At 42.2% G+C, this 10,593-nt stretch overlaps 1 protein-coding gene across 1 annotated transcript; it reads right to left on the reverse strand.

Annotated features, from left to right (window-relative positions):
- Positions 1-910: 910 nt before the first annotated feature.
- On the reverse strand, positions 911-10,338 carry znf711 (ZFX family zinc finger ZNF711). Its single transcript, XM_086311253.1, has 8 exons — positions 10,152-10,338; positions 9,030-9,113; positions 8,835-8,935; positions 4,894-5,757; positions 4,653-4,799; positions 4,370-4,549; positions 3,941-4,075; positions 911-3,763 (listed from the first exon to the last, which is right to left on the reverse strand). Exons 3-8 carry the CDS (start codon positions 8,911-8,913, stop codon positions 2,583-2,585), a joined length of 2,586 nt encoding a protein of 861 aa, XP_086167379.1. The 5' UTR covers positions 8,914-8,935; positions 9,030-9,113; positions 10,152-10,338; the 3' UTR covers positions 911-2,582.
- Positions 10,339-10,593: the final 255 nt, after the last annotated feature.

Raw genomic sequence — 10,593 nt, forward strand, 5'->3', positions numbered from 1 at the left:
GCGCACAAAACCTGTTTTGTGACCCACACATGATGTAGATATAAGCAGACTGTTAGGCGACGAGTTCATAAAACAAGCTAAAATTCGCTTCTGTGGTTCTATCCTGCTGGGGAAGACTATTTCAGATTCACCTCATGTTTGAGGATTGTGCAACTGCGCCAGGTAGTTTTCCCCACACTGTTGTCTCAGCCTTGCACAAAGCCAACAAGGCTATGATCGCTCTTTGAAGCATCTCAGCTTGTACAGTATGTATCAGATCTACTTGCCAAGTTAAAGAGGCTCTTGAAGTTGCAGGATCCCGACGTAGTAGTTAAAAAAAAAAACAACTAAATAAAGCAGCCTGGCCAAAGGGAGCTCAGGTTTCTCTTCAGCTTCTCTGTGCTGACACAAGTGGAAAAATATACATTCTGGGAGAGTGCGGTGCTGCTCTGCCTTCTCACAGTAAATCCTACATTTAAGCACAATTATGTGGGATGACGAGCTCGTGAAGCAGAGAAAGTTTGAATTCTCTTTAGCAATCAATCTCTAGACCTGAGCTGCTGAAGCTTACTCCATATTTCATCATCTATTAATGCCTGATGGTTGTACAATCACTGAAAATGCACTATGTACATGAAACTGATAAAGAGACAGCTACAACTCAGATAATCATTAGGTCCTATAAAGACATAGACTGATGCAAACTGGATAAATAGCGAGTTATAACGCCAATCCTTCATGTACTCCTGGCAGTAAGTTGAGTATTAAAATCTTAATGAGAAACGAGGATGCAAGACGCAGACTAGGTGAAGCACTGACGTGGAAAATAAGGAAAAGCCAAACTGATTTACTGGTAATACAGTAGCTATGTGTAAATTTCCCTGTTAGCTTTTAACATTTCCTTCTTTTTAGACAGAAAGGACAAAAAGGGTAAAAAGATAATTGTTTATTTTGGTTCTTCCCCACCAGTAGTTTATCCACAATCAGACTGAAAGAAAATATAGACTAAGGTACACGAAATGCAGGGATTTTTTTTAATATATACCACAATTAATTTCATGGAGACAGCATATGTGCATACTTTAAAGACTAATGCCAATATGATGAGCAATGACTTGAAGGAAATAATCCCGTGCTTGGGACTGGGTCGGGCTATTTGGGATTGTAGGGCTAGTGTCTGGGAAACTTGTTAGTGAGCACAAACAAAAACACAAAACCCAATCACTTATCCATAGAACAAAACAATAAGCGATTTCACCCACCACTTTCAATGACAATTCAGTTGTGATGCAGTAATGATCGCTGCTCATTAGAGATAACACTCAAAAACAATCTTTACCTTTACCCACTCACAAAGCTCTGTACGTGTTTAATATCTTGGGATATTTCTATCTATTTATCTATACATATCCCCAGATAATAAACTCTCATACATGTCATTAAAATACAAAAACAAAATTATTAAAGTGCTTTCTACTGACTCAAACACATAATCTCTGAGAGAATGGCATTGATACAGCATGTTTGAGAGTTAAAAATCACTTATTTTCTGATTAGCAGTGTGCATCAGTGCTTAAAGGATAAAGACTAACGGATGTAAGGCATGATTGCTATCAAATGGTTATCTGTGTCATAGGTAACATCACACGTACTTACAGTGGCATTCACACGTAACCAAGTCACTGGTTATTATATGTGAAGCCAACCATCTGTCAATGTCATATATAATTATAATAATAATACACCAGTCAGAGATGTGTACACTAAAGGGATATTCTAACATACCAACTCCACCCTTCTGCTCCATGCTAGACTCTGCTGACCAGAGAGTAGCATTTCTGATTCAACTTGTAAGACGTATTTAACTGAAAATAGTCTATACTGTTTTATACACGATTCGTTTAATGGGGCTCCAAGAGTTCAGGGTTGAGAGGAAAATCCAAAATGATGTGAGTTTAACGGTTAAATTTAATGAAACATATTTTTCAAGATGCATTACGTCTCAACATCAGTGACGAACCCATTTTGAACTTGTGAATGGCTCTGTTCATTAAAGACCAGATAGCATTAGAAAAGAAAAAACAAAAAAATGTCAGGGTAAAAGCTGGTTCATGAGGTCAAGATACTAGTTGGTACTATGGAGGCAAACTTCTCATGTAGTCGTTCCACATCGTCTGGAGAACTAGCATGACGTCCCCAAAACACCACTTTTCTGTTTTACTAGACACAGTCATCATCTTGCAGCATTTCAGCTGAGTGGGTATAAAAATATAGACATTTGAAACCCTGAATATATGTTCATATGTGATTTTTTTTCTGCCACCGAAGACAATTTACAACTGTCCCGCTCAGTGTACACACTGTCTTTTTTTTTGTTTTTTTTCCAGATTTAACCCCCATCCTAAAACGTGTTCTTGCATTTACTCCTGGGGGCAGGAGGTTTAGACCCAAAACGACACAGAACACAGAACAGCAATTATAATGTTGTTTTCTTCATCAACTGCCTGCATCCATCATTTCTTTGTTAATACACTAAAATTACCTCTGGGTGTGTGTGACACAGATTTACTCGGTAAAGAGGAGTGTGTTTGTGTGCAATGACATTACATCAACATGTCTTTGTGATGCCTGGCTATGTGCTGGCTCTTCTCTGAAGGCCTCCTAAAGCCCTTGGTGCAGTAGTCGCAGCGGTGGGGGTAGTCCTTGGTGTGGATAGAGATGACGTGGCGTTTGAAGCCAGAAGCGTCCGTACTGTTATACTCACAATACTGGCACTGATATACCTTTCTACCACTGTGCGTTTTCATGTGCTTCTTCAGCTCGGCGGGCTGCCGGAAGCCTCGCCGGCAGCGCTTGCACTTAAAGGGTAGGTCCTTCGTATGCAGGGATAGGATATGGCGACTCAGGGTGAAAGTGTCGGGTGCATTGAAGTTACAATGCCGGCACTGGTGCACTTTGTTGCCTTTGTGTGTTTCCGCGTGTTTCTTCAACTCTGAGGGCCTGTGAAAGCCTTTCTCGCACACGTCACACTGATGGGGGAAGTCCTTGGTGTGAACTGAAATAATGTGCCTCTTCAGGTCACTGGAGTTGGTGCTCTTGTGCTCACAGTGCGGGCACTGGTGGGTCTTGTGGCCCTGCACCATCTCTATGTGGCGCTGCAGTTCCCGTGCATCAGCGTAAGCCTGGGGACAGTGGCTGCACTTGAAAGGCAGATCTGCGCCATGCTTGCTCTTGATATGAGTCTTTAAGTTGGACTGGTCTGCACAGCGGAACTCGCAGTGCGGGCAGTGGTAGGGCTTCTCGCCTGTGTGGGTGCGCATGTGTTTCTTCAGCTCCGATGGGTGACGGAAGCCTTTGGCGCACTCAACACACACATGTGCAAAGTTCTTACTGTGCACAGCCAGCAGGTGACGGTTGAGCAGGCCCTGTTCAGCTGTTTCATAATCGCAGTACTTGCAGTGATGCAGTTTGGGCTCCCGATCCTTGACAATGAGCTTGTCTGAGCCCAGTGGGCTAGACTCATGGTAGCGCCGCGCGTACTCTGTATACTCTGGAGATCGCTCATTGTTGTGGCTCAGGAGCTTATGACTCTCTAAGTGGTTGTGAAAGCTGATTTTCTTGTTGGTGGTAAAGTCGCAGTCTGTACACTGATACTTCTTCTTGAGCAGATGGTCCGGGTGGTTCTTCATATGGCATTTGAGGAAGCCCCGCGAGCGAAACTTCTTTCCACAGATGTGGCAAGGGTAGACGGTCAAAGGCATCCCATCTGGTCCAATGATAACAGCTGGACAGAGAAGTTTGAAAAAAGAGAGAGTATGCAACATTGCAATCAACCATTATTATTCTAAGTTTTCCTCGAATGTGAATGATAAAATTATATACATTCAGACTTGGTGACAACACAGATAAAAATTATCAATTTAAGGTATGTATCAGTATCAATATGACATGCTGATCCTACCAGTCTGACACTGCCGTGTTTCGCCTTTCTTCTTCTTCTTCGATTTGGTTTTGAGAGCACGGTTTGCACCCAGTCCCTCACGGATTTGCAAAAATGGTGTAGCTGCTCCATTCTTCACTTGATCAATTGTATTACCTGCACAGGCATTGCAGCACATAACACCCCAATAACAACAGAATGGATGACCTTGCCTTATTTCTACTTTGATACTTTTCAAAACAAACTCTGACTGCTAAGTCGTCTTTTAAACACATTTGCCACACATACTGACCCCAAATCATCTTGCTGAGCATCTCATTTAAACAGTAATGCTGCAGCATAGCATCTTCCTCTTAATAATCTATTTCAGCAGTCATAGAACATGGTTTTATCTCAAACTACTAATTTAGGAAAAATTACCCATCTAACCCTTTCATATAAAGGGCATACCAATGTCTTCATCTTCATCATCATCGCTGTCATCCTCATCATCCTCTTCTTCCTTTGGATGGTTCTTGACTGCCATGTAGACCATTTTGTCACGGCCAACTCCCAGTCTGCCCGATGAAGCTGCTTCCAAATCAGGATGGCCGTTCTGGTAATCATCCTCTGTTATTACCTCTGTCCCACCTTGAAAAAAACAAAACAAAAAAAAACAAACACCAAAAACTCAATGACCCATATGACTTTTAACACAAACATGGCTGGATGTACCGTACTGAAGATCATTTACCCAAATCATCATCTGCTTCAGCTTTAAAGATGTAGACTTTTATGACCTCAGAGCCATCCTCCTCTTTGGAGTCCTTGTCTTCCATTACTTCAGTGCTGATCTCAAGGGGAGTGTCCCCTATGTCCAACTTTTCTCCCACTTCATCCACTTTAAAAAAAACCAAAAACAAATACCAATGGTTATGCAAAAAATGTAACTTTATAAAAAAATCTTTGCCGTGTTATGTGCCAAGATATCTTACAGGAGATCATCAGGTAATCCTCGGAGCTACTCCTTGCATCATCATCCTCATCTGTCTGTAGGGGAACAGCCTCAGTTGGCAGCTGTTCGTGGATTATGGTCTCGGCATTGGCCTCGGTCACCATCAACCCTTCAGACACAAGCTGGTGGTCCAGTGTGTTGTCCTGGTGTTCAGACAGCAGCTCTGCCACAAACACCTGGTCTGGCATGTCGTCATGATGGTGGTTTGCGTCCTGTATGAGGTCTGAGGTCAGAACATGGTGGTGATGGGCGTCCAGGGCTTCCTCTATTGCAACTTCAGTCCCCAGGATATTTTCAGGCATGATTACACTGTGTTCTGAAGGCACCATGTCTTCAGTGCTCATTTCATGGGCCTCCACACCTTGGGACTGCAGACTTTCCACATCCACCTCCAGCCCTTCGACAACCTCAGCTTCTAGGCCCTCCACCTCCACTTCCTCTTCAAGGCCCTCAACAACATGAGCTTCCAGACCCTCCACATCAACCTCAGTTTCCAGGCTCTCCACCACTTGCGCCTCGAGGCCCTCCACTTCCACTTCTCCCTCTAGGCCCTCCACTTCCACTTCTCCCTCTAGGCCCTCAACAACCTGAGCCTCTAACTCTACCACCTGTGTCTGTAGCCCTTCAACAACTTCTGCCTCCAAGCCTTCTACATCTGCATGTAAGCTCTCCACTACCTCCGTCTCCAGGCCTTGAACAACTTGAGTCTCCAGACCTTCCACCTCAAGTCCGTGCTCCAGGAGGATGCCCTCGTCTGTCATGACATCAGAAAGCAGCATACCCTCTGGCACCGACACCACAATGTGCTCCCCATCAATGTGAGCCAGACCCCCCATGCCTGCAACTGATGATATAAAGAGTTTTTAAAAATCACAATTAAAGCTTGATATTAGTCAAATAATTGTGAAAGAGTGTCATTTTTTGTTAGTATACGATTAAAATTTGCTAATGACAATGTGATGTCACTTTGACTTCCTTATTTAGCTTGACACTCAGGTTTCTTGCGCCTTTTGGGAAATTGGTCTCTAAATATTAGCGAAATGTAGGGCTGGGCCATCATATGTTCACGGTAATACCGGTATAATGTTGGGCAACGATAAGAAAATGAAATATCGCGATACAATATGGGTAAAACATGCATGCGCAGTAGAGCAGGGCGATATGACCAAAAATATTTATCACGATATACATTTGGAAATTTGCGATAACGATATAACTGACGATACAATTGACACTAGACAAAATACTTTACAACTCCACAACTTTATTAGTGCAAAAAACCCATCAATATATTTTCATTTAAACAAGCAGCTGTTTTATGTGCATTAAAGTTATATAAAATTTTAACAGTGCAAATGCAAATTCCTTGCTGACAGTTTAACCAAAAGGCATTTCCAGTGGAAATTGGCCGACATATCCTCAGCATAACCACGTATAATATCCACAAAACTTAAAAAGAGGTTATACACACACACACACACAATACGGTAATATTATGTTGAAGCACAGTACATATCACTCCGCCAGGCTTCTGACTACGGTAGCTGTAATGCTCCAACAATCCATCAAGCGGTGCGGCTTCGTAGCTTAGCAAAGTCGCACTAAAACATTTGACAGATTTTCGAGCGCCGTGTACCACATAAAATCGTTTCGAGGTCAGCAAACACAACCAGAATTCGTACATAAGACACACGGGATTATAAGGGGCACTGTTGATTTTCAGAAAAATCAAAGGATTGATTTTAAGTGTGCGGTATTTTCCAAACAACACGGTAATAACGACGGCCCGCTAGCATGCTCTACCAAAAATAGTGCTTTGTTGTGTACCTGACGGATGAAAGCTAAATTCTGGTTCATCCGTTTCATTCAACATTTGCTTTCGCCGCCATGCTTTTTCCGACGTGTGCGTATAAAAACAAAGGCACTGCGCATGCGCGTTTTACTCATATTCTATCGCGATATTTCATTTTTCTATCGTTGCCCAAAATTATACCGGTATTACCGTGAACGGTATGATATGGCCCAGCCCTAATGCGCAGTGCCTTTGTTTTCATAAGCACATGGCGGAAAAAGCATGGCGGCGACGGAGAATAAGAAGAGCGAAACCGGAGCGTTGAATGAAACGGATGAACCAGAATTGGTTTGCAAAAATGCTGCAATTTCAGTGGTGTGGAACTGGTTTAGCTTTCGTCTGTCAGATACACAACAAAGCACTATTTTTGGTAGAGCATCCTAGCGGGCCGTCGTTATTACCGTGTTTTTTGGAAAATACCGCACACTTAAAATCAATCCTTTGATTTTTCTGAAAATCGACAGTGCCCCTTATAATCCCGTGTGCCTTATGTATGAATTCTGGTTGTGTTTACTGACCTCGAAACGATTTTATGTGGTACACGGCGCTCGAAAATCTGTCAAATGTTTCAGTACGACTTTGCTAAGCTACGAAGCCGCACCGCTTGATGGATTGTTGGAGCATTACGGCTATCGTAGGCAGGAGCCTCGCGGAGTGATATGTAGTGCTTCAACACAATATTACCATATTGTGTGCGTATAACCTCTTTTTAGGTTTTGTGGATATTATACATGGTTATGCTGAGGATATGTCGGCCAATTTCCACTGGAAATGCCTTTTGGTTAACCCTTTAGAGCCGATCGGAGCGGACACGCTCTGTTTTGCGTAACTATTTTTAAATCCCAGTAGCACTGCAACCACGTAAGCTAGCGCAAAAAATTTTTTTGCATATGAAACCGGAGGAGTTGTACTTACATCTTATGCCATCAGCTTGTCCTAGGTCACGGTTTCCTTCCACAAAAACTGCATAAAAAGCGCTTGCAGGAACAAAAACATAATATTCCAGAAACACGCTTTGCCGATCCGATCAGCTGTTCATAACACTTCCTACGTTGGAATAGACGTCAGCGCGAACTTTTGCATTTCCGCCATTACCTGCCCGAAACCGGAAGTGACGTCATTTTTGCGGAACTGTAGTCTTTTTTACCATGAGGGCCTCAGGGCCTGTACTGGTCTTTTTAAAAGTTATCTTTGACTTTATGACTTTCTGTGTCGTTTCTGGGATGCTGAGGACTCATATTGCACTGCTGGAAATAGTTTATTTTGATGCATATGCTGCTTTTTTGCAAATTTGCAGTATAATATTTATTTTCGTTTTTCCTGCAGTGTATAAAAATTGGTGTATTTCAAAAATAAAACTATGAAGACACTCAAAATAAATTTCCTGTGGTGGGAAACTATTTTGTGCAACTTTTTTGTATTTACAGTTTTGAGGGATAAGCCTCTTAAATTTCTCTAACTACAAATATATGTTAAAAAAGCAAAAACGATTTTCAATTTTTTTGTAGTTTATTGCACTTTTTTGCAATTTATGTAATTACTATGCACTTAATCAGAATCAGAATACTTTATTCATCCCGAGGGAAATTAGGGGTTACAGCAGGCAGCACGCTAATGGCGCATGCGCACTCACAAAGGAACCTTCTGACCAATACATATTATTAAAATCTGGGCTGTAATGGTTGTATTGATGTATAGCAACTTGAAATGCTCCCAAAAATGGCTCCACAGCATGTAAAAATATAATATAAGCTCTGGCGGACTTGGTTCTATGGTAGGTCTTAAAGGGTTAAACTGTCAGCGAGGAATTAGCATTTGCACTGTTAAATTTTTATATAACTTGCACATAAAAAACAGCTGCTTGTTTAAGTGAAAATACATTGATGGGGATTTTTTTTTTTGCACTAATAAAGTTGTGGAGTTGTAAAGTATTTTGTCTCGTGTCAATTATATCGTTATCGCAAATTTCCAAATGTATATTGTGATAAAATATTTTTGGTCATATCGCCCTGCTCCAGCTAAATGCCAAATACAACACGTGTATTAATTTCTCTTGCTAATTTGCCTACCAAAATCTTGCATGATCATAGCATGGGGCATCTTCAGCTCTTGAGTGTGCAGCTCTAACACCCCTCCTCCTTGATCCATGTCTTCACTCCGTAAAAACAGACTGAAAATTGCAGCACAGATTACATTAACCTTTACTTCATATACACTGCTAAAAATAAAACCGAAAGGGAAAAAATGCAGTTAGTATTACATACCTTCACATTTGACGACAGAAAATCTTTACAATAAAACCAACAGGATATCTGATGTGCTTCCTTCCATCAAGATACTGAATTATTCTGACAAAGTAAAAGAAAATACAATTATCACATGAGCTTGGGATTATAACTGAACACCAGCTGTTCATTTTTTGCAGAAATGCACAAATATTTGGCGTTGGGTTCATAAGAAAAGCACTAGTCTCTATTGCAAAATCTACCTCCGTAAGCCTTAAATACAGAACACAAACTTATTTTTAAACCGTGGACAGTCGTTGTTGTTGTTGACCACTGCCTCCCTCTGCTGCCAATTAGGGGTACTACATGCAGCTTCAACCTGAGGACAGATCGCTATATACACCTGGAGCTGGTTGAGCTTGATGGCCGGAGCGCAGCAGAGACAAAAGACTCAGTGTGCAGGGCGGGCGAGCTCGCATGCAGCGGTTCTGATAGCTTTTGGATAAGGTCTCCTGCTTAATTTCGTGGGAGGAAATGCACTGTCGTCACATGACGATTTAAAATGAAGCAAATGTATTTACAGCTGTCTGTAGCGGTGTTGTGGCTGCTAGTTTTCACATATTTATCCTTTTGGGGTAAAAAAAAACAAAACAAATGCAGTTCCGTTGCACTAATCGTTTCTGAAGTGTTAAGTATCTACACAAAAATCACATGCTCCCGAGTTTATGGCCGCCACTGAAACTACCACAGTTATGCAATGGCTACCGCCCTCCACCCACCGGAGCTAACTAGCAAGGAAGCTAGGGCTGAGTCTCAAAGCGCCATTTTGTTTTAGCATAAAGGCTAATTCAAGGTGCGCGATAACCAGTCCAATACGTCGATGTAAGCAACGGTTACACATAACGTTATAATGCATATGTAGTCCCAAACGCATACAACAAACCACGATGACCAATGAGATCACTAGTTTTGCAATTCGCTCTGTTTTGTGCGACGACTGCCGTCCGGTCAGCTAGCTAGCCTGCTAAGCTAGGTGGTGCAGCTTGTGCCGCATTATCTTCCATGTTGTTTTTCGAAAAGGCTGAAAGAGGCCCGCTACGTCCAACTGGGCCCATGCGTCTTATTCCACACTCGTTTTTGATCGACTCAGAATAATTTTACCTGATAACGTTGTCTTCTGACTCTATCGGCGTTTCTCCCCCTTCTCGGATTTGTCTGTTATTTTTTTGGTTTATTTTTGACGGTAAGCTAAGTGCGGCCTGCAGTTTTGGATCCCCGGGCACTCTTTGCTAGGCCTCGGCCAATCAGCTTGCTTCCTGACAAGCAGAGGGAGGGCGGGGGGCAGACAATGCGTGGCCTCGTTTACCGCTGATCCCTTACTATTTGCGTCATGCATAAGAGAGCAGAGTTACATTAACGCAGTCATTCTCTTAATCGGGACATGTTTAAAGCGGGCTCAGAGGAGCGAAATTCAAACATTACCACAGTAACAAATAAAATAAACATTTATGTGCTTGTACTGTGTGCGCGCTCAGACTTTGCCTGCGAAGATGAGGCCTGTAGGCCATTTTGTCACAAGGGGTGGGTAGTAGTTGAGCACTCA

Source organism: Aulonocara sp. 'chitande type north' Nkhata Bay, linkage group LG2 (genome assembly GCF_057382095.1).
Source record: "Aulonocara sp. 'chitande type north' Nkhata Bay isolate Kocher_YH1m ecotype deep benthic linkage group LG2, A_spYH_male_GT1.1, whole genome shotgun sequence".
NCBI lineage: Eukaryota > Metazoa > Chordata > Actinopteri > Cichliformes > Cichlidae > Aulonocara > Aulonocara sp. 'chitande type north' Nkhata Bay.

Bases quoted from the DNA above. Each gene is read 5' to 3' on its own strand.
- znf711 (XM_086311253.1), bottom strand. From the start codon at position 8,913: ATGGATCAAGGAGGAGGGGTGTTAGAGCTGCACACTCAAGAGCTGAAG. The intron at 4,800-4,893 runs GTAAGATATCTT...TTTTTTTTAAAG, and splicing joins GGATTACCTGATGATCTCCT to TGGATGAAGTGGGAGAAAAG. The intron at 3,764-3,940 runs GTAGGATCAGCA...TTCTCTGTCCAG, and splicing joins AACACGGCAGTGTCAGACTG to CTGTTATCATTGGACCAGAT.